General features: G+C 41.2%; 1 protein-coding gene across 8 annotated transcripts in view; it reads left to right on the plus strand.

The window, feature by feature from the left end:
* RFX4 (regulatory factor X4) overlaps nucleotides 1–24,957 on the plus strand; it is a 179,468-nt gene that overhangs the window by 67,361 nt on the left and 87,150 nt on the right. For all 8 annotated transcript variants that reach the window (XM_078337185.1, XM_035258516.3, XM_035258517.3 and 5 more), the window contains one exon: nucleotides 2,470–2,593. In XM_078337185.1, the coding sequence (XP_078193311.1) occupies nucleotides 2,528–2,593 (66 nt within the window). In that variant the 5' untranslated portion in view covers nucleotides 2,470–2,527. The remainder of the gene's footprint in view (nucleotides 1–2,469; nucleotides 2,594–24,957) is intronic.

The following is a 24,957-nucleotide window of genomic DNA, read 5'->3' on the forward strand; positions in this document are numbered from 1 at the left end:
CTCTGGCCAATTGTTGTCATGCGGGAATATGGGCCCAGTGTTGCCAGATCTCGGCTTTTTCAAAAGAAGCCAGAAATCCAGATTCTTATGTGCAATGTCCTGAATTTTAAAAATTTGGCCAACACTGTTCAGGCCAAAACAAAGCATGTCTGTGAGACCCCAGTTTGAGAAAGCTGTCTGATTCAGAGGCCCCACAAGTTTGTACATGAGCTGGTTACTTGGACCTCTGAACTCACTTTTATAGAGAAACAATGCCGTGAATGGCAGTTAGGGGTCCAGCCTAACCTCCCAGGCTGATTTTTATTCATATTGGACCTGAAGCTTAGGACAGTCCTAAGAAACCTATTATTTATGTGAAACCCTTTTCCTAGGAAAACACACTTAGAATTCTAATTTATGATGTCAAAGACATACATCAGAATGTAAGCCCATTTAGGACAAGACCATTATTTTGTTCGCCACTGTTTCCTTAATATCTGGAACATCACCTGGCATTTAGTAAATATTTGTTGAGTTAAATGTTTTCTGTGTCTTTTTCCATCTGACTACCATTAATCTGTTCACTGTATGCAAACAAGGACCAGCTTGCTCACTGTGATATCCCCAGTGCCTGGCAGGTGAAACAACCAATAAATATTTGTTGAATGAATAAATGACTGAAATAATCTATCCATAAGACACTTATTGAGCACCTACTGTCTGCCAAGAAATACACTGGACCTCAAGGATACAGAAGTGACTCAGACACCATCCCAGCCTCAAGGAATTTGATTACCTAGAAAGGATTACCTCAACTATATTTCTGGGAACATTGCTAAAAACCATCCCTAGTTACTCAGTGTTCCCCTTCCCAGAAGAGGGGGGATGGATGAGATGATCGGGAACCATTCAGCACCAGCTTTCACCTTGGCGCTGACAGGTCTGTGTCCCTAGGGTTTTATCCCCCTCTATGGGGCTGGAATATGAAATGACTGAACTGATGTTCTTGCAATCACATGTTGGAATGAGTTGAGTGAGTTCTACCCTTTCAAGTGGGCACCTTGGGGGGCCGTGTCCTCATTCCACTTCACTTACGACAGCCCTGGGCAACTTCTTTGGCAAATGCTCTCAGAGGGAGTTTTGAAGCCACTCGAGGACATTTGTTTCATCACTTTAGAATTTTGCCTTATTTTTGACCAAAAATATTGGGATTGGGGGATGGCTTTCCAGTTACTTTATCCCCCAAACTTGCTTCCAAATGACTTTGGGTTGTTTCCTAAAATCTAGTAAATGATCAAAGGAGAAAGTTTTCTCTTGGTGAGTTCATTGAGCAGTAGGTGCCCCAGGCTTCGAAGGCATGACCCAAAAGAGAAGTTTCCAAATTGTCTTGTGCCACAGCAGTTTTCTTGGGAAAGATGTTTAACCTTCCAGAGTGCCTAGGACAATGGAGGCATGATTCATTTGGATGCCTATATTCTGGTGTTTGGGTTAAAGAATAATAAATTTTTTAAAAACCTGTCTCTAATTTTTGTTTATATCTCTAATATCTAGCAGAGAGTCAGGACTTATAGTGCCCAAAAATGTTTTCCAGAGAGGAAGAATGAATGATGAGGAGGTCTGACGTCTACTCAGTGCTTACCATGCGCGTGCAGGCACCATGCAGATGCTTGTCACACATTACCTCATCTGATCATTATAACCACTTTAGGAGGCACTTACAAATCAGTCCCTCCAAAGGGAAACTGAGGCCTGAGCTTAAGTAACTTGCCCAAGGTCACCAAGCCAGCAAGTGACAAGGCTGGGTCTGTAAACTCAGTTGTAAAAAATCTCTCCTACAGAATCCCTAACCTAGACTCGCCAAGAAGGTAAGGAATGGGTATAGAATCATTCCTCCTAGCACAGCAGAGTAGAAGAGGATCCTAAAGTAATCATGGGCCAACTTCCTCCTCTGGTCATGAGAACTCCCTTCAGTCAGCAGATTAGTGGCTATACGGCTGCATAAGTCTCTCCTTGGGCGTTGGTTTTCCCAGACGATCTCCCTCCATCGAGTTTGTCAGCCAAGGAGCTCCAAGATGTTGATATCCTCCTTTGGCTTTTAGCTATTACAAAAGGCTCATCAAGTGGGTCTGTGGTTCCAATCCTTGCTGATTGGGGCCCCCACAAGGCCCTAAATAGTTTTTGGAGTTTGCAAGTATCTGATCTACCCAGAATAAGGCCAGGTTGATGACAGCACAGAGTAGAGAGTCTGGGAATTTGGGCTGAAAAAGTAGCCTGGAGTCATATCCAAAGGGGCCAGGATTCTGACAGTGCCAACTCATGCCAGGCATGACCTTGGGCGGCTTGCTTTGTCTTCCTGGGCCCCAGTTTCTCCACCTGTAGAAAGAGCATTATTTCTAAGGTCTGCTCATCTCTAGAAGACTAGAAAAAACAGATCATTCTTGCTTGGGGCAGGTAACACATTTTTTGCTCATTGGGCATTTATTTCCCTAGGCTGGAGGAGAACTATGAGATTGCAGAGGGGGTCTGCATCCCTCGCAGTGCCCTCTATATGCATTACCTGGATTTCTGCGAGAAGAATGATACCCAACCTGTCAATGCTGCCAGCTTTGGAAAGGTGAGTCCAGCCTCACCAGGCTTATCCTCCCCACAACCCCAACTTTAAGTAATTTATGCACAGTTTTAAAGCATTGTAGTTATTTTTTTAAAGTTATCAAAGATCTTACTTTGGTACTTTGACGACTTCAACTTCACTGTGATACTTTGCTATCCAAATTTCAAACAGTCCAAAAACGTTATAAAGTAAGAAGGGACTGTCTCACCTGAATTTCCTCAGTACTTAATTTTCACAAAGTAATGTCTTCTCTCTGAGAGGCAAATATTGAACTCACAAATGTGTTACATGGATGTCAATCAGCCTGGAACAGGCAACCTGCTTGGCTTAGTCATGTGGATGCTTGGAGGAACTGGAAATGGCCCTGTATCCTTAGATTGGAGGTGTGGGGTCCTCTACAAGGAGTGATACTATTTGCATTGTCACCGCAGTCCTGACTGCTCTCTTTACACCTTATAATAAAAATATAATCTACATTCAGAGCTATGTCTACAAAAGATTGTTGGCACTGATCATCCCCATTTAATAGGCCAAGGAAAGCTGTTGGGGCATTCTTTAAGACTAATCATTTATTTATTTGATGGCTAAAAATCTATATTTTACACCAAAAAATACCCAATTTGAGTCAATACATCTAAACTCTTCCTCCTTTTGTTAACTTCCTCTTTCTATGTGTAATTTTTCCTGCATCTGCTTACAAAAACAGGCGTGTTTTCCACCACGATTCTTTACCACTGTTCTGAGTACAGGAATACCAAGGGCTGAAATGGCAGAAAGAGGTCAGTGTATGAGTTTCAGGAATTCCCTTTTCAGATCCCCAACAGAAAAATCATCTGTAGGAAAAAAAAACAAAGAGCAGTGTTAGGCCTGAGCCAGCCACCCTGGAGAGCCCAAAAACTGAGTGGCTGAGAAATGGCTGCATTCTAGAAATGGGAGGATGCTCTGCGGTGACTTTGGGAGGGTAAAGTGTTTTTGTGCTGTGTTAACATGATTTCTCCAAAGTGAAAGGGATGTTTTTAAAAGTCAGTGAAGAAACTCCCTTTGGCTATTTCATTCATTCATTTCTTCAGTCCCTCAGTATTGATAGAGACTGGCTATGTCGGAGGCTCTGTGTTAAGTAGTGGCAATGGGGACCCAGAAAGGATCTCGGTATGACTCTGCTATGGAGGTGCCCCCCAGCAGGTGGGAGAAAGGAGGGCGCACACTGTGGATGTGTATGCTATAAGCTTGGCCAGGTGTTTGTGGTGTCATCTACAAACCTTCTTGCAGAGGCCACGGTGGAGAACGCAGATGAAGCCTCTTACATACGGGTTGGGGGACAGGTTGGGTAAACCAAAAGACCAGGAATCCTGACTTTCCTGGACTTAACTATCTAACCTCTCTGAGCCTCAGCTGCCCCAGCTTCCTCAGGGGGATGTTGCCAGATTCAACTGAGATGATGTCAGTGGATGATGGAAGGTACTGTTTACTCAGTCATCCAGTAACTCAGACATATATTAAGCACCTACCAGGTGCTATTATAACTGTTGCTGTTATGAAGTCTGCATGAGATGTCTGTGCATGGATACAAATAGACATTTATTAGCTTATATTCGGCAAAACAAACAAAAACCCTCACCACTTTTAGAGACTCCAGTTTGCCTGCATAAGAACCCTCTCTCTATTCTCTCTTTCTTAAATACTTTTGTAACCCTTTTACCTTGTGTTTTTCTTGACCTCCTGATCTAGGTAAAATCAGTTTAACTCATGCCTTCACCTCAGCACCCCAGTCTCACTCTCACTCTAAGTCTCAAGCTGCTCCAAGACTTTAGCAGCTCTCCAGGCATTTGCCTTCTCGGGGTCACTTCTAGTCATGAGCCGTGTGTGGCTGTTTAACTTAAAGTTAAACAAAATAAAAACTTTAGTTCATTAGCAGTTGCATTAACCACATTTCAAATACTCAAGAGCCACATATGACTAGAAGCTGCCACATTGGGCAGTGCAGAATGGAATGTTCCCAGCATCACAGAAAGTTCTGTCAGACAATCCTGTGCTATACCACAGTGAGTCAAGGAGGAAACTGAGCACCCCCTTTGCTTTTCGCAAGACAGCCTGCAGGAAGCCTCTGTGATCCTAGTAGAGTGAGATTTGTAGGAGAGGTTTACATCCCAAACAGGGTCCCACTGAACAGACATCACATCCCCCACTTCAAAATGCTCTTCAGCCTCTTCACCACAGTGGGGGCTTACTGGCCCTGCCCCTGCTGCTCCTATAACCAGTCCCAGCCCTTCTCCACCCTGCTATCTCCCTTTTCTCTTCTTCCATCTCTCTTCTCATTCTCTCTTCCTCCTCCTTGAGACACCCCTCCCTCACTAAATGTCATCTCTTCTTCGATCTTTGGTTTCTGCTGACATCTATGTCCATAGAGGTTATCTCACTCACCCTAAATGACTTTTCAAAATATTTTTCCAAACAATACATTTCCTCCCTAAGAATTACAGTGCCAGATGCATCCAAAATAGTCATTTTAAAAAACACCCAATCTCCGTCTTATCTTCAGCCTGAAGACAAGGAAATACTCTAATGGCATTAAAAGCGCAAATGCAAATGCTCTGTGCAGCTGCTTTGCCATCAATTTCAAATGGACTGGGAATTAGGGCTGTCCTTCCAGCCACAGAGGACAGGAGCTGCCTGCTAAGGCTTGCTTCTACACTGAGCTTGCTGGATTGAAATCCCAGACACATTTGCCTTTCCTGAGGACTCCAGCAAGCTGCAGCTGCCCTCTCCTTAAGAGAAAAAGACTAGTTGTTCTGTGAAACTTTGAGGTGAAATCGTGGACAGTCTTCCTTTGAGCAGATTAATCCAAACTTATGATTCATTGGTGAACTTTTAACTTAGAACAGGCAAGGTTTAATATTTCAGCTTAGCTTTTAGAGAACAAATATATCGGTAGTAATCTCTACCCAGCTTGCAAGTAGGCTGAGGCAAAACAGACATCAACGCTGAAGCTGTCCCCCAGGGTGACCTGGTTGGGATACTGTTCTTCACAAAGCGGATGGCAGCCATAGCTTCGCTGCAAGTAAGATCTAAAATGTAAATCCTCTTTCCAAGTCTGTGGCCAAGCCCCATAAGCACTGGCTTCCAGTAATGCTGTATTGACTTTGGGTCCCGGAATTAATTCAGGGAGTGTAGAGAATGTGAAAGCTTCTAGCTGAAATGGTCTTGTTCCTGCTTTCGTTGTTAAGGGTAATGAAAGGTCACCTGACTTGGAGTCACTGAACTTTTCTGAGCTCACATTTCCTTATCTTTAGACAGGAATAATCCCTCACAAAACTATGGATAAAATGAGGCAGTGCTTATGAGGATGTTTTTTGAAACTGTAAAGTGTCTACCCAACAAATAAATCATCATTATCTAAATGATGGCCCCATTCCATCTCACCTCCCATATTTCTTTACCATGCTTTATTCTTCTTTATAGCATTTTTCATGACTTGAAATAGATACATTTATACATTATGGTTCTCTCTCTCTCTCTCTCTCTCTCTCTCTCTCTCTATATATATATATATATATATATATATATATAGCTATTTTTCACTACTGCTATTCTAGGCTTGCCAAATATACATATATTTATATACATACATACATATATATATACATATAAAAGCACCTACCATGTGAGTATAGAGAAGCATTATATATACATAATGATTTTGTTTTATCTGTCTCCTCTAGAATGAAAGCTCTATGAGGATTTTTTTGTTCACTATGCAACCCCTACAGCCAGAACAATGCCTGGCATGGAATAAGCCCTCAGATATTTGTTAAATGTTGTGTGATTTATATTTACATCATTTGTCAGGGACCATGTGAATCATTTTTACATATGTGAGCCCATTTAACCCTCATGATAATAACCCTATGAAACTGCTGTTGTATCCATTTTCCATTAGCCCATTTACTGAGTAGGAATGAACTCATTGAGGTACAAATGGAAGCTAGCTGTATTTTTACTGACTTTGAAGAATCGCCTACAAAGTTTTCTGTCCAACTCTTCCTGTTCTGATAATGATGTTTTCAGAAGGAAGTCCCACAGCATCTGGCCATGTTCACCCATCACATTGGTCTTGGTTTAATAATTACAGCTCGTTCTCAGCTATTAAAAAGTACAATTCGGTACAATTTAAAACTTCAATCTCACATCTAAGTCAGAGCTTCTTCCTCCCTGTGGCTCAGAATTTGCTCTGGGAAAGAGGAATAGGGTCAGCTTTTTCTCCTTCCCTTTCTGGCTCCTCCAGGGTTGGGGGTGAGAGATAGTAAAGGAGAAAAGGCAACAAGAGTCATTTGACCAACTGGTGCTCACTGGGGCTTCTCCGAGCTATCAGTGCCTTCTGCTATGCCGGCCACCCAAATGCTGGGGTCAGGGACCCTCTCATAGGTTCTGGGGGAGTCTCTGTGGGTCTCTGTTTGCATTAGCTGAGAGATGTGTTCTCCAGCCAATCTCCTACCACCTCCACTCACAGGTTGCTTTGACCCCTCCAGTAACTGAGTAGTCACTCTGTAGCTCTCTTATTTTGTTGGAAGCGTCTGCCTACCTCACTGCGCAGGGAGTTTTACACCCTGATTATTATTATTTTTTTTTTTGAGACGGAGTCTTACTGTGTCACCAGGCTGGAGTGCAGTGATGCGATCTTGCCTCACTGTAACCTCTGCCTTTTGGGTTCAAGCGATTCCCCTGCCTCAGCCTCCTGAGTAGCTGGGACTACAGGCGTGTGCCACCATGTTTTTGTATTTATTTTTTTTTAGTAGAAACGAGGTTTCACCACTTTGGCCAGGATGGTCTCGATCTCCTGACCTTGTAATCCGCCTCGGCCTCTCAAAGTGCTGGGATTACAGGCGTAAGCCACTGCACCCGGCCTACATCCTGATTCTTAAGATACCAAGAGGAGTCCCAGAAAAGCAGAACTGACAGAAAGAACAGGCTGAACTCAATGAAATATAAACAAAAAATAGCTTTAGTTCGTTCTAAGTTTGTCTATGGCCCACTTCCTTCCCTGACCCCGATGGTTGCATCGCAGATTTAATAGCTTTTGGGTTATTGATTATAAGAACAAACATCTTCTCAATAATTAAGGCTCTCTTTTAGATGTTAAAAGTCCAGTCCAGTCCAGTTCTTGAATTTAAAACTGCAGTCTCACATTCACTTCAAAACTCCTCCCTAGCCCAGCTTGGATCTGCCTATCTGTGGCCTGGGGACCCACAGTGAGGAAGGCAAGAGTGTGATCTGATCTTCTCCTCTTCCCTGACCTTTCCCTCCTGCTCCTGTTCCCTTTAGATGTGTTAAACTGAGAAAAAATTCTTCTGGAATATAACTCTAGCTCTCCAGGGAAATAGTGAAGTAAATTTTTAGAGAACAACAGAACTATAAATTGAAACAAACATATGGTAATAGGGATCAGAATTGGCATACATATGACATTGTCCAAGCTTATCAATAGGCAATTTTTTAACAGATGGTAGAAGTGTCTAGCTCTGTCTAACTTAGAATGCAGCATTCAGTTTTCATTCAATTAAATAGCAAACATTTATGTAGGGCTTTCTGAATACATAGTACTGTTCTAAGCACTTAACATGTATGGACTGTGTCTAGTTCTCTAAATAACTCTATGAGGTAGATATTGTTACTATTGTCTGCATTACGTGGATGGTAAACTGAGTCCCAGAGAAGTTTGGTGATTTGCCAAGTTCACACAGCCAATAAGTGGTGGACTCCGGATGTGAACTGGGGAAATATGGCCCCAGAGCCCATGCCCTTAGCCACCTTATTTACACAGGGCGAGTTATTGCAGGGCTAGGCTACATATGTGTGGAGGCAGGTTTTGTGCACACTCTTGTCCTTTTGACTTGGTGTAGTCATCAGTAGTCATCTGGTGACCTCCTAGGTGATGGAATTTGGGAGAGAAGTCACAGCCTGTCTGTATCTCAGGGGTCAAGTGTGCTGATCACTGCAATTGAGAAAGGCTTTCCTAAATCTTCGCAGCTGAGGTGTTCTGGGTACTGTGAACTCTGGAGTACTGGGCACTACCTCCCTCAGCACCTGGGTTCATCCATTTATCTGATATTCATTTATCTCATGTGTGTGTGGGCCAAGCCCTGTGCTGGGAGATGGGATACAGAGTGAAGTCTGCCTTCAAGGGGATGACCCTGTAGAAGAGACATATGCACATGAGTGACTGCAAAACAAGATGGCAAATGAACCTCCTGAGTATGAATGCAAGATTGGAGGGACACAGGATTGGAGGGATGCTTCCTCCTTGTGGGGGTGAGGGGCAGCCAGGCTAGTCATGGAAAAGCTTTAGGCACTGAGCACCCCCCTCCCTCAGCCACAACCCTGGTAGATCCATGGAAGCTGAGTGGGTGTTTTAATTTCACCAGAAGCCTCCTTCTCCTGCTTGACTATTGGTCTTTCAGAAACTCTAAAACAAAAACTCTACCCACACAAAGATGGAGCACCACTGCACTTGGCCAACAAGCTAAGCCTTTTCAGAAAGAACAACTGAACCTCAGATTTTCGAGCAAAGAGAACATCTCTAACCTACAAATAGGTGGCTTTCCAAGCATTTGTAAGATGCATTTCAGTAGAGCAGAGGTCCTCAACCCCTGGCCTTTGGACTGGTACCAGTCCATGGTATGTTAAGAACTGGGCCACACAGCAGGAGGTGGGCAAGTGAGCGAGTATTACCTCCTGAGTTCTGCCTCCTGTCAGATCAGCAGTTGCATTACATTCTCATAGAAGTGAGAACCCTATGGTGAACTGTGCTTGTGAGGGATCTAGGTTGCACGCTCCTTATGAAAATCTAATGCCTGATGATCTGAGGTGGAACAGTTTCATTCTGAAATCATTCCCCCAACCTGTTCATGGGAAAGTTGTCTTCCATGAAACTAGTCCCTGGTGCCAAAAAGGTTGAGGATGGCTGCAGTAGAGGCCACAAAATGAATGAATGTCTTCTTAACTAACATTTATTGAGGGTCCACCATGTGCTGTAGCCAAGGAATTTCCAATAATACCAGGTTTTGAGCCCTGAACTTGAGGATCTATCACTCTTACTTGCTATGTGATGATGGGCAGGTCCTTTTCCCTCTCTGAACCTTACTCCCTCCATCAATCAAATGGGGAAGTTAGTCTACAAGCATATGAAGATCCTTACCATATTGGCCCAAAACACTTTTCAACTACAAATCATAAAATGGCTAACACTGACTCTGTGCCAGTTCCTGGGAAAACTCTTTTCATAGATTATCTCATTTAATCCTTGCATACCCTGTGAATGAAATGCTGTGATTTGGGTTTTTTATTTGTTTAAAACTTTTTAAAAGAGAAATTTTAGGTTAACAGTAAAGAATAAGTACAGAGATTTCCCATATACCCCTGTCCCCACACTTGCACAGCCTTCCCCATAATCAACATACCTCACCAGAGTAGTACATTTGTTACAAATGATGAACCTACATTGACACATCATCACCCAAAGTCCATAGTTTACATTAGAATTCACTCTTGGTGACTTCACTCACATTGGTGAATTCACTCACTTTCTATGAGTTTGGACAAATGTATAATGACATGTATTCATTTTTATGGTATCATGCAGCATATTTTCATTTCCCTAAAAATCCCCTGTTCTCTGCCTAGTCCTCTCTCCCTGTCCCCTAAACCCTGGTAACTACTGATCTTTTTACTGTCTCCAGTTTTGCCTTCTCCAGAATTTCATTTAGTTGGAATCATACAGTATGTACCCTTTTCAGATTTGCCTCTTTCCATTCATAATATGCATTTAGGTTTCCTCATGTCTTTTAAGGCTTGATGGCACATTTCTTTTTAGTGCTGAATAATATTTCATTGTCTGGATGTTCCATGGTTTATTTATCCACTTACTTACTGAAGGATATTTTGGTTGCTTCCCATTTTGGCAATTATGAATACAGCTGCTATAAATATGCATGTGCAGGTTTTTGTGTGGACATAAGTTTTCAACTCCTTTGGGTAAATACCAGGGAGTGTAATTGCTAGATTGTATGGTAAGAGTTTGCTTAGTTTTGTAAGAAACTGCCAAACTGTCTTCCAAAGTGGCTGTACCATTTTGCATTCCCACAGCAATAAATGAGAGTTCCTGTTCTACATCCTCACCAGCATTTGGTGTTGTCAGTGTTCCAGGTTTTGGCCATTCTAATAGGTATGTAGTGGTATGTTGTCGTCATTTTAATTTGCATTTCCCTGAAGTCATATGATATGGAGCATCTTTTCATATGCTTATTTACCATCTATATATCTCTTTGGTGAGGTATTTGTTGAGGTCTTTGGTCCATCTTTTAATTGGGTGGTTTGTTTTCTTATTGTTGAGTTTTTAAAGAGTTCTGTGTATCTTTTGGGCAATAGTCCTTTATTATATACGTCTTTTGCAAATATTTTCTCCCAGCCTGTGGCTTATCTTCTCATTCTCTTGATGTTGTCTTTCACAGAGCATAAATTTTTAATTTTAATGAAGTCCAGCTTATCTATTATCTCATTCATGAATTGTGCCTTTGATGTTGTATCTAAAAAGTCATCATCATACCGAAGGTCATCTAAGTTTTCTTCTATGTTGTCTTCTAGGTGTTTTACAGTTTTTGTGTTTTACTTAGATCTGTGATCCATTTTGAATTAATTTTTGGAATGGGTATAAGTTCTGTATCTAGATTCTTGTTTTTTTTTTTTTTTTTGGATGTGTATGTTCAGTTGCTTCAGTACCATTTTGTTTAAAAGATTGTCTTTGCTTCATTTATTGCCTTTGCTCTTTATCAAAGATGAGTTGAATATTTATGTGAGTCTGTTTCTGGGCTCTCTATTCTGTTTTGTTCTGTCTGTTCTTTTGCCAATACCATACTGTCTCAATTACTGTAGCTTTGTTGTATATATTGAAGATGGGTAGAATCAGTCCTCAATTTTTGTTCTTCTTCAGTATTGGGCTGACTATTCTGGGTCTTTGGCTTTTCCATGGAAACATTAGAATCAATTTATTGAGAGACACAAAATAACTTGCTGGGATTCTGCTTGGGATTGTATTGACTCTATTGATCAAGATGGGAAGAACTGACATATTGGCAATATTGCATCTTCCTATCCATGAACATGGAACCTCTATTTTTATTTAGTTCTTCTTTGATTTCATTCATCAAAATTTTGTGGTTTTCCTTTTATAGGTCTTATACATAGTTTGATAGAGTTCTACATAAGTATGTCATTTTGGGGGGATGCTAACATAAATAGTATTGTGTTTTCAACATCAAATACCACTTGTATATTACTGGTATATAGGAAAGTGATTGATTTCCATATATTAACCTTGTGTCTTACAATCTTGCTTATTAGTTCCAGAAGGATGTTTTTTTCATTTTTAGAATCTTTTGGATTTTCTACTGGGACAATTATGTCATTTGTGAACAAAGAGTTTTATTTCTGACTTCTCAATGTGCATACATTTTATTTCCTTTTCTTGTTTTATTGCATTGGCTAATGCAGTATGATATTGAAAAGGAGTGGTGAAAGGGGATATCCTTGCCTTGATCCTGATCTTAGTGGGAAAACTTTGAGTTTCTTACTGTTAAGTATAATGTTAGCTATAGGTCTTTTGTAGATATTCTTTATCAAATTGAAGACATTACCCTCTATTCCTAGTTTGCAGAGAGGGTTTGTTTTTGTTTGTTTGTTTGTTTCCAAATTATGAGTGGGTGGTGCAGTTTGTCAAATGCTTTTTGGGTATCTATTAATATGATCATTTTTTTTTAGCCTGTTGATGTCATAGATTACATTAAGTGATTTTTGAATGTCAAACCAGCCTTGCATATCTGGGATAAATCCCACTTGATTATGGTGTATAATTACTTTTGTACATCATCTGATTCAATTTGCAAATATTCTGTTAAGGATTTTGGCATCTGTGTTTATGGGAGATTGGTCTGTAACTTATTCTTAATGTCTTTTTTCTGGTTTTGGTACTAGGTAACAGCTGACCTCATAGAAGAGTTAGGAAGTATGGTCCCTCTGCTTCTGTCTTCTGAAAGAGATTGTAAAGAATTGACAAAATTTCTTCTGTAAATGTTTGGTAGGATTCATCAGTGCACCCATCTGAACCTGGTGCTTTCTGTTTTGGGAGTTATTAATTATTGATTCAATATATTTAATAGCTATAGACCTATTCTGTCTGTTTCTTCTCATGTAAGTTTTGGCAAATCAAATCTTTCAAGAAACTAGTCCACTTTATCTGGATTATCAAATTTGTGGGCATAGAGTTATTTATAGTATTCCTTTGTTATCCTTACAGTGTCCATAAGATCTGTAGTGGTGTCTCCTCTTTCATTTCTAATATTACTAATTTGGGTCTGCTCTCTTTTTTTTCTTTGATATCCTTGCTAGAGGCTTAACAATTTTATTACTCCTTTCAAAGAATCAGCTTTTGGTTTCATTGATTTTCTTTATTGATTTCCTGTTTTCAATTTCATTGATTTTTGCCCTAATTTTTATTGATTCTTCTTCTTACTTCAGATTAAATTCACTCTTCTTTTTCTAGTTTCCTAAGGTGGAAACTTAGATTATTGATTTTATATCTTTTTTCTTTTCCAATATATGTATTCAGTGTGATAAATTTTCCTCTCTCCATTGCTTTCACTGCATCTCACAAATTTTAATGATGTGCTTTCATTTTCATTTGGTTCAAATATTTTTATTTCTCTGAGATTTCTTCTTTGCTCCACGAGTTATGTAGAATTGTTGTTTTATTTCCATATATTTGAGGATTTTCTAGTTATCTTTCTTTTATTGAATTCTAGCTTAATTCTGTTATGCCTGAGAGCAGACATTATATAATTTTTGTGTTTTATGACCCAGAATGTGATCTACCTTGATGAATGTGCCATGTAAGTTTGAGAATATATATTCTGCTGTTTTTGGATGAAGTAGACTATTAACGTCAATTATATTGAATTGATTCATGTCCTTACTGATCTTCTGCCTTACTGATTTCCATTTCTGATAGAGGGATATTGAAGTTTCCAACTATGATAGTAGATTCATTAATTTTTCCTTGCAGTTCTATTAGTTTTTGCCTCATGTAGTTATATGCTCTGTTGTTAGGCACATGTATATTAAGAACCACTGTGTCTTCTTGAAGATTGATACCTTTATAATTATATAATGCCCTTCTTTATCCTTGATAACTTTCTTTGCTTTGAAGTATGCTCCATATGAAATTAATATAGTTATTCCTGTTTCTTTTGATTAGTGTTTGCATAGTATATTTTTCTCCATCAGTTTACTTTTAGTCTATATGGGTCTTTATATCTAAAGTGGGTTTCTTATAGACAATATATGGTTGGGTCTTGTTTTTTGATTTGCTCAGGCAATCTTTGTTTTTTAATTGATGCATTTAGCCCATGATCTTCAAAGTGATTATTGGTAAAATTAGATTAATATTGACCATATTTGTTACTGTTTTCTATTTGTTGCCCTTGTTGTTACTCTTTTTGCCTTCCACTCCTCTGCTACCCTTTGCAGTTTTAATTGAGCATTTCATATCATTCCGGTTTTTCTCCTTTATTAGCATATCAGTTATATTTTAACATAAAAATACCTTTTAAATGGCTGTCCTAGAATTTGCAACATATATTTACAGCTAATTCAAGACCATTTTCAAATAATGCTATACCATTTCACAAGAAGGGTGAGCACCTTGTAATGAGAAAATCATAACTTTGCTGCCCTCTGTAAAAAAAAAAATAAATAACAAAATTACCCTAATTCTTCCCTTCCCTTTCTCCTGTATTTTTGCTGTCATTCATTTCACTTTACATAAGCCTATATGAGCATGTGTAAATGTATGTAATTATGTATCTGATCGTATACATAATCAAATATGTTGTTGCTATTATTATTTTGAAATAAACTGTCATCTGTTAGATCAATTAAAAAAGAAGAAAAATATGTTTTTATTTTACTTTGCTTATTCCTTCTTCAGTCCTCTTCCTTTCTTTGTGTAGATCTGAGTTTCTAAGCTATATCAATTTCCTTCTCCCTAAAGAATTTCTTTTAACATTTCTTGCAAGTCAGGTTTACTGAAAACAAATTCCCTTAACTTTTGTTTGTCTGAGAAAGTCTTTACTACACTTCAGTTTTGAAGGATAATTTCTCAGTGTACAGAAACCTAGGTTGGTAGGTTTTTTTCTGTCAATACTTTAAATATTTCATTTCACTCTCTTCTTGTTTACATGATTTCCAAGCAGAAATCAGAAGATGGTCTTATCTTTGTCCTGTATAGGTAACGTGGGTTGTTTTTCTCTCTGGCTTTTTTTGGGATTTTTTTTTTTAATCTTTGATTTTCTCTAGTTTGAAAATGGTATGCCTTGATGTCGCTTTCCTATGGTTTGGTTTTTTGTTGTTTTTTATTTGACATTTATCCTGCTTGGTGTTCTCTTAGCTTTCTGAAACTGTGATTTGGTGTCTGACATTAATTTGGGGAAATTCTCAGTCATTTTTGTTTCATATATTTCTTTGCTTCTTTTCTCTCTTTTTTCTCCTTCTGATATTCTTTTTATGTGTATTTACATCTTTTGTAGTTGCCTCATAGTCCTTGGATATTCTGTTCTGTTTTTCAGTCTTTGTTCTCTTAGCTTTTTAGTTTTTGAAGTTTCTGTTGAGATATACACAAGCTTCAGCTGTGTCTAGTCACCTACAAATCCATCAAAGTCACTCTTCATTTCTGTTACAGTGTTTTTGATCTCTGACATTTCTTTTCGGTTCTTAGGATTTCTATCTCTGCTCATATGGCCCATCTGTTCTTGCATGCTATCTACTTTATCAATTAGAGTCCTTAGCAAATTGATCGCAGTTGTTTTAAATTCCTGGTCTGATAATTTCGACATCCTTGCCACGTCTGGTTCTGATGCTTGCTGTTTCTTTAAATTGTGTTTTAGCATGCCTTGTAATTTTTTCTTGGTGGCTGAACATGATGTATCGGTGAAAGCAGAACTGCTGCAAATCTCCTTGAGTCATGTGGTGATAAGGTGTGTTGTGGGGGCAGGGGGAGAAATCTATTGTCCTGTGATTAGGTCTCAATCCTTTAGTGATCCTATGCCTCTGGACCATGAACTTTACAAGTGTTTCTCCATTTTTTTCCTCTCCTATTAGATGTCACAGGATGGCTAAAGTTGGCTAGAATCGGATATTTCCCTTCTTTCACATGGAAGGTTAGGGGGGACTGGCATTGCGTATTTCCCTTCCCCGCATGGAAGGCTAGAGCTGACTGGGGTTCGGTATTTCCCTTCTCCCAAGTCAGTTAGGCTCTGATAATACCCCAGCAGGTTAGGCTCTGGTTAACTAGCTTCTCCTGAAAGCCCTTATTAAGAAGAACAGGGTGCTTCGGTGTATTTCAAAATGGTGCCTTTTTCTCCTCCCGCTGCCGGAAGCATGAGGGACTTTTTCTCTGATATTCACTGTGGAAACCTGTTCAAGCTCCTAAAGGTATTTCTGTCAATATTGGGTGGGTTCCCCTATGATTGGGCCTCCCTGGAGTAATTTTTTAACTTTTAGCCTTGTCTGCATTAAGCCTTCACAACTTGTCAATGACAATTCAGGTGTTCCTATTACCAGCATTGACTCCTGAGGCAGTTGCCACTCCTGAGTCTCTGCTCCAGGCAGCCACGACTCCCTGTATTTGCCTGTCTCTCCAATCTTGGGGCAGCAGTTTGCTCTGTGTCCTCCCCTCTCTTAGGGACCTAAGAAAAATCGTTAATTTTTCAGATTTTTTGCTTTTTACTCGTTAGGATGGAGTGGTGGCTTTAAAGCTTCTTATATCCAGAACCAGAAACTGGAAGTCAAAATCCTGTTTTTATTCCCACTTAAAGATGAGGTAGTTGACTCCAGGGCTTATGTTGTCAATATTGGATTTCTGGTCAATGCCATGGAGCTAAACACTTTAGAGTGTTCTCTCTTAAAGTAGATCCTGGGTAGAAACCAGAAGGTCTATGAGTTATTAAAGAAATTGGGGCTATGGTGAAAGATGTCCCTCTCCATTCCTCAATAGTGGCTTAAATAAATTAGTGGTCCTACTTTTATTACATAAACTAAGTGTAGGGCAAGGTAACCCAGCTGTAGCAGGACAGCTCCATAAGAGCATCAGAAACCCAGGTTCTTTCTGTCTTTGTGCTCTGCCATTTCTAGCAGATGGCTTCCAGTTTCTGTATCACATCATGGTCTAAAGTGATTGCTAGATTCCAAAGGCTATCTTCCAGGAAAGAAGTAGAAAAAGAATGGGATAAGGGGAGAAAGGTCAAAACTCCCAATTCAGTCAGCCCTCTTTAGACTCTCCCAGAGCCCAGCCCAGTGATTTTCCCCTACATTTCATTGTCTGCCTTTGGCTATCAGGGAGGCAAGAATATGTGGTCCACTCTATCCTGGAATAAAAAATAGGGTTTGAGCAAGGTGCAATTGGTGCAGGCTTATCATCCCAGCTACTCAAGCAGGAGGCTGAGGTGGGAGGATTGCTTGCATCCCCGAGTTCAAATCCAGCCTGGGCAACACAGTGAGAGCCCATCTCTTAAATTTTTTTAAATTTAAATAAATAATTAGGATTTATTTACCTTGGACTAAGGACAAAGGAAATTAAGGGAAATAATTAGGGTTTAGTGGGGAAGGAGTAGGCAGCTAGCTATTTTATCCACATAAGGACATTTCACATATCTATGCATCCTTGTATATGCAACAGCTGTGAAATGGAACTCAGGAACCTGGAAGAGTATATGTTATTCTCTCAAATTATGAGCTCATGGGAAGTAACATAGGTGGTAAAATGTGATCACTTAAGACTGTGGAGGGTGACATGATTCATGGCCAACAATTTGCTGAACTTTTTGGGAAAAGGCAGACTTATGGATAGGCACTAGACAGTTATGATACAGTGTAATTTGAATATGTGGAGAGGCCATTTGGCCTTGAAAATATACTTTCTGAAATAAAGGCTTAATGATGTCTTAAATTCCTCAATTCCACTCATTTAAGTCTGTAAAAATGCAACTAGAACAGGGTAAGATCATTCATTAACACTTATCACTCACTAACACTTCAGTAGGTGTGAGTTTAATCTGTTAAGAAGACTTAGAGATGAGTTGATGCAATCCCTTCACTTTCCAGATGAGGAAGACCCAGAGGGACTGAGTGGTTTTCCCCAGTTTCTACATTTAGTGGCAGGTCTCCCTCTCCCCCAAACTAGATCCAGTGTTGGGGCTGAGAGTGGGGAAGAGATACCAGTAAGAGATTGGGAGACTGGAGAAAGGGAAGCTGGGGTGACAGATGTGCTCGTATGAATTAAATTAAATTATATCCTGTATTTTTCCAATGAGGACGTGGACAGTTGGCAGTTTGGGTTGTGGGTGTTCATCCTTGAAGATTTGTCTCCTTTCTCCTTGCTGACCGTCCTTGAGCAATGGGGAGAAAAACCAAGTGTATTCTGGGGACCTGTGCTTCATCAGTTGCACTTGGAGAGGAGGACAAACACCCCCTCATTACATGTGGCCCTTCTAGTCCCACCAGTCTGCCCACCCTCCTCCCACCCTGACCTGGGGTCACTTGCACACCCCTTAACTGATAAAGCAGAAGATGAGGACACTCTTGAGGCATCTTTAGGATCCTTCAAAGGTGGCCTTTTTCCAGTTATCAAAGAAAAAAAATACGTACATAGATAGACTTTCCTTGTATTTCTAATTCTTGCATATATTTTTCTTAATTTTTATGAATCTGCTGTGGGGTGTCCATGTCAGAATGTGTGATTTCACATCAGGTTTCTTTAGGTGGTTTTGCTTGCTTGTTTGGTTTTAGTGTAGTGCCGTGTAAAATTCTGAAGTCAAACTGTTTGGTTTTGGTTGTTTTTTTTTTTTTTCGAGATGGAGTCTCGCTCTGTTGCCAGGCTGGAGTGCAGTGGCGCGATCTCAGCTCACTGCAACCTCTGCCTCCTGGGTTCAAGTGACTCTTCTGCCTCAGCCTCCTGAGTAGCTGAGACTACAGGTGTGTGCCACCACACCCAGCTTATTTTTGTATTTTTGGAAGAGACAGGGTTTCACCATTTTGGCCAGAATGGTCTCAATCCCAAAGTGCTGGGATTACAGGCATGAGCCACCACACCCAGCCAAGTGTTTGCATTTGAATTTGAATCCTAGTTGTACCACTTAGCCGCTGTGTGAGCTCAGATAATTTCCTAACAGCCCTGGGCCTCAGTTTCCTCATTTGTAAAATGGAATATTGACAGCCACCAATCACCCGGAGAATTGTTGAGATAATGACTACAAAAGGGCTACTTAGCACACAGCCTGATAAACACTTAATGCTCGTTAGTTATGACTTCAGTTTATTATAGCAATATTTCATGACTTGAACACATCGTTTTTAACATATCATCACTAACATATCAATGTTCCAGCCCTTCTAGGTGCTCTTCTGAACAATTTTGAGAACAATTGTTCTAAAAATGTCCTACATCACACACATGCTGCCATCACCACCCTCGCCCTCTCTTATTATCATCTCCGGAATTATTCCATTTTTGACTTCACCTGTATCTTATGTAACTCGCCTCATTCTAAATCAGTGTGTGATGACTGCCTTCTCTCATGCACACGTGACACATTATCCAGTCACCCCGAGGACAATGAGGGGTTCACATGTGGATTTTCGGAATTCTTATTATTGCCATCCGTGGTACCCCTCAAGGGGCAACAGATTCACTGTTACCTTTCCAGCCCTGGGACTTTTCAAGGAACCCTTCATCAATCCATATGCATGATTTGAAATTCTACTTCTGTCTCATTGCACTCAGTATGAATTTCTTGTAGAAAGTTTGCAGTTTCTCTCAGGGAATTTCCTGTGGAACCTGAGGAAATTCTCATTCTCTAACCCTTTCATTCCCCACTTCCTGGCACCCAGGAAATGCCATAAAAATTGTTGATAAGGTAAGAATTATATCAGTATAGTAAAATGACCCCAGAAAACAGTGCTCTTAAGATGGAAGCATTAAGGTAGGGTGTTTTGTAGTCCCCATTCATACTACCAGCTTTCATTATTTTCTCTTTTCTGAAAAAATAGACTAGATTTATTTTGGAAATAAGAAGTGAATAGTCAAAATAAAGTGAATATCCTGTTTTCAGAGTTAAATTTATGACAATTAGTTCCCTTTAACCAACTTATTTCCCTAATCATTTCTCTCTTGCTCAAAGAATTGTTTCTTATGTGTGTTTTTAAAAACACACCACAAGAGTTCCACAATACATTGTTATAAAACAGGAACTTGTCACTGTATTACATTTCTAATTTATTGCTACTTGAAAAGCCCTTCTTTTCCCACACCTAAAATTAGTCCTGAAATAAGACACAACTCTCATTTTTAAACTGTGTTCAGCATACTTGACTCTATTCGACATATGAGTTTATCTCCTTCAGTGTGTGGAAGGATATCTACTGGTTCCATTGCATTTGAACTTCTTTTAGATCGCTTCTCGCTAATGGCAAATCTTTACCTGCTGAGGGTGGATGAATTTTTGGAAACAAAAGCCTGATGACTAAGTTGGGAGATCAAGCTGATCAAGATCATATGATCTGAGGTCAAAACTGGAGGCTGTGTTTTGTAGAGTGATGAGACTAGATGGCCTTTCTGGGTGGCTTTGGGGGTGTCTCTTGAGGCAACACCAAGAGAGGCCATGGGGCAGGGGGTATCATGCACAATGAGGGGACACCTTGCTGGCTCTGGAGTGTGTGGGCATGTGTCAGCCACAGTAAGAAAGATGACAGGCAGGAGAATCAGATTCTTATTTCTTCTACTAGCCAGAGACAGTGAATGGAGGCAGCCTTGAATCACCTTAGATCCCAGTTTCTCATTCCTCATTTGTAAAGTGACATCATCAAACTATCCCCCAGTGTTGTTTGCTTACTTTCTTTTCTTTCTCCCTCTCTCCCTCTCTCCCTCTCTTCCTCTTCCTCTCCCTCTCCCTCTCCCCCTCCCTCTCCCTCCCCCTCTCCCTCCCCCTCTCCCTCTCCCTCTCCCCCTCTCCCCCTCCCCCTCCCCCTCTCCCTCTCCCTCTCCTCTCCTCCCTCTCCTGATGGAGTCTCACTCTGTTGCCCAGGCTGGTTGGAGTTCAGTGGCATGATCTTGGCTCACTACAACCTCCGCCTCCCGGGTTCAAGCTATTCTCCTGCCCCAGCCTCTCGAGTAGTATAGGCATACGCTGCCACACTGGACTAACTTTCTGTATTTTAGTAGAGAGGGGTTTCACTGTGTTGCCCAGGCTGGTCTCGAACTCCTGAGTTCAGGCAATCCACCTGCCTCAGCCTCCCAAAGTGCTGGGATTACAGGCTTGAGCCACTGCGCCCGGCCTCCAGTGGTGTTTTCTAAGAAAAAATGTATTACCGAGTATAAAACCACCTCATTTAAGTCATGGTGCTCAGTGATGCTCAGTGGCTGACAGTTCCTCTTTTCACTCTTTCCCTTCCTCATCTTAAATTAGGAGGGCAATTGTTTGACTATGTCATCTCGGAAATGCTTGCTTCAAACTCATGTTTCTTGAAAAATATTGCACCTACAAAATGATGTAAGTGTATCCTGCATGCAGGGTTACCTTCAACTGGAGTGTGGTATATGGGGAGGAGAATGGTCAGGGGAGATGAGTGACATGGCCACCACCACCTAAAAAGGAATTCCGAGAGCTCCAGAGACAGTAGTTCTCCAGAGCTTCTCTGCTTCCCACCCCCATCCCCGTGGAGCCCCCAGCTCTGTCTGCCCAGGCTGAAAGAGAGAAGGGTGGGATTCATGAGTAATTAAAGGGAATTTGGAAGGCTGGGATGTTGCGGAATGTTAGATCAGTAGCTAGAACAGCATGTGGTGTTCTTTAGGCAGGCTTCATTGAATCCATACAAAAAAAGAAAGAGGGGCTGCCTGCCTGTCTGCTCATTTATCAAACAGTGAAGCTCAACTTTCACAGCTCCACAAAAGTGTTTTACTGTTTGCTGAGTCTTGCTCCAGAAATTAAAAGCTGAGCAGCCTGAGTGGGGCTGAACCAACCCTGCATTTTGAGACTCAAACTAAATTGTGCTGGGCTTTCAGATTCAGGGAGCAGTTGATTATTTAGTGAAAGGAGAGAAGAATAATTTGTAATTTGCAGCCCATAAGAAACACTTAAAAAAAAAAAGCCAAACCCCCTTCCCACAGGTTTTTGTTGCAGCTGCAAGGAGGAGGTGCTATCTGCAACAGCCTTTTCTTTGCTCAGAGTGGGAAAAGTCTTGACCTGCATTTGGGCAGAATGTGATGTGATACAACAGCACTTCTACCCATCCCCCACCCCCTACTCACAACAAACTCCCTTTCCTCCGATTTCTTTACTTGAGATTGCCTTTTTCTCTCTTTGGAGGAGGAGAGGATTTGGCCATCACATACTTTGAGGTAAAAGAATTTTCACAAGCAGAACTAAATATTCCAACCACGTTGGAATACGTTCCTTGGGAAAGCATAATATATACCACGAAAGCCCAAACACTAGATTGAATGAGGAGCATCTACAAATCCACGAAAGGATGGAAATATGGAGGGCTAACTCCGTCAGTGAAGAAAAAGGGCTAGAAAATAATGGTAATGAGAGGAAGAGTCACTAGAGAGGCAGAGGGGAGTGTTAATGGGTACGGATCCCTTGCTCCGGCCCCTCCCTGGCAGCTGGTCACTCCTCGCTCCCCTCCAGCCAGTGGGCTGTGAAAGCCTATGGAGGTTGAGCTCTTTGCCTTCCACTCTTGCTCCACTTCCAGCTGGTGAAGTACCAGGAGGCAAGCCTGGGTACCCAGTCTCTAGCCTCTGATCCTGCTACAAGCCAGTGCGATAAGCTGAACAAGTGTTATGATCCCCACTTCACAGATGAAGAATCTGTTGCTCATGTGGAAGAAAGAGCAAAAGGTCTTTTTTGGCTTTTCAGTTTAGCACATTTTGATAAAGTGTTAATGCTCTCCTATACTTTATAAAAGTGTGTTTTAAGAGCATTGAAATGTGTCTCCCCTTGGATAAAGCAGCTCTACCTTCGAGAAAGGAATGAGGAGGAAATTCCAAAACAAAGTATCAACAATAAAAAACAAAAATCGCGACACGCAAAGATGTTGCTTATAGCATTATTTGCATTAACACAATGCTGGAGACAACTTCAATGACCTTTCAAAGAGGGATGATTCGTTTGTTCATTCTTTCATTCATTGAGTCGATGAATTAATGCACTGAGCCACCTTCACTCCCACCTGGACTACTGCAGTAGCCTTCCAACTGGTTCTCCACACGGCAGCGAGGGTGACCCTTTTGCATGATAAGTCAGATCTCGTTCCCCACTCCCCTCCTTAAAGCCCTTAGAAGTCTTCCCATCTCACCAAGAGTAAAAGCAGACACACTTACAAAGGCCTGCAAGGCCCTGGGAACCCCTCCAGCCTCCCGACCTCTCCTCCTACCGCTCTCTCTTGCTTACTCACTCTGCTCCAGCCACATGGGCCTCCTCATTCTTCCTGAAGCAAGTGAGACAAGCTCCCACCCCAGGGCCTTCCCATGGGCTATTCCTTCTTGCAATTTCCTTCCCCTATATATCCACAAAGTTTATTCTCTCACTTCCTTTAGGTCACCACCCAGATGCCATGTGATCACTGAGTCCTAATTGCCCTAAACAAAATAACACTTACACCTCCTTTTTTTTCTCCAAGACATAGTCTTGCTCTGTAACACAGGCTGGAGTGCAGTGGCTTGATCTCAGCTCACCGCAACCTCTGCCTCCTGGGTTCAAGTAATTCTCCTGCCTCAGCCTCCTGAGTAGCTGGGATTACAGGCATGCGCTGCCACGCCCAGCTAATTTTTGTACTTTTAGTAGAGTTGGGGGTTTCGTTCGCCATGTTGCCCAGGTTGGTCTCGAACTCCTGACCTCAGGTGATCTGCCCACCTAGGTCTCCTAAGTTGCTGGGATTACAGCGTGAGCTGCAGCACCCGCCCCCCCCCCCCCCCCATTTTCTTTACTCTCTGGAGCACTTACCTGATAGAAGATACATTGACTTTTTCATTTATTTTTGGTCTTCTCACACTAGAATGTAAGCTTCTTGAACAGAGGCGGTTTCTGTTTTGCTCAGTGCCTAGCAAAATGCCCAGCCTATAGCAGGAGCTAGTGGATATTTATTGGTGAATGAATCCAAGCTTTGGACCGTTAGTCAACCTGTTACGGTTACTGAGACCGCAGCTTGTTGAACATGGGGAAAATGAGGCTGGACATACAGTTTGTGTGGAGTCTTACAAGCCTAGGTAAGGACTTTACAGAGCTAAGTAAGGCAGTGATTATTTATAAAAATTCTATGGGGTGGGAGAGTTGGAGAAATTTGGTCAAAGAATGCAAACTTTCAATTAGGAAGAGTAAATTCAAGAGCATGGTAACTGTAGTTAATGAGAATGTATTCTTGAAAATTGCTGGCCAGGCACAATAGCTCAGGCCTGTATTCCCAGCACTTTGGAAGGCAGAGGTGGGTGGATCACTTGAGGCCAGGAGCTTGAACTCGCTCTGGCCAACTGGCAAAACCCCATCTCTACTAAAAATCCAAAAATTAGCTGGGCCTGGTGGTACATGCCTGTAATCTCAGCTACTAGGGAGGCTGAGGCACAAGAATCACTCGAATCCAGGAGACGGAGGTTGCAGTGAACTGAGGTCATGCCACTGCACTCCATCCTGGTTGACAGAGTGAGACTGTCTCAAAAAGAAAAAAAAAATAAGAAGAAAAAGAAATTGCTAAGAGGGTACATTTTAATGTTCTCACCACAAAAAAATAACAAGCTGGGAGGTAATACATATGTTAATTAACTCAATTTAGCCATTCCACAATGTATACATATTTCAAAACATATTGCCTGGCACAGTGACTCACGCCTGTAATCCCAGCACTTTGAGAGGCCAAGGTGGGCGGTTCACAAGGTCAGGAGATTGAGACCATCCTGGCCAACATGGTGAAACCCTGTCTCTACTAAAATACAAAAAATTAGCCAGGCATGGTGGTGGGCACCTGTAGTCCCAGCTACTCAGGAGGTTGAGACAGGGGAATTGCTTGAACCCACGGGCAGAGGTTGCAGTGAGCCAAGATCGCACTACTGCATGCCAGCTGGGTGACAGAGCAAGACTCTGTCTCAAAAAAAATCATATTGTACACCATAAATATATGCAATTTTATATGTCAACTTTAATTTAAAAAAAAAAAAGATTCTATGGATCGCATAACTATGTCACCCAATAAGTGGCCCAGGGAAATGTTCTGGGAGG

This window comes from Callithrix jacchus, chromosome 9 (assembly GCF_049354715.1).
Source record: "Callithrix jacchus isolate 240 chromosome 9, calJac240_pri, whole genome shotgun sequence".
In the NCBI taxonomy this organism is placed as follows: domain Eukaryota; kingdom Metazoa; phylum Chordata; class Mammalia; order Primates; family Cebidae; genus Callithrix; species Callithrix jacchus.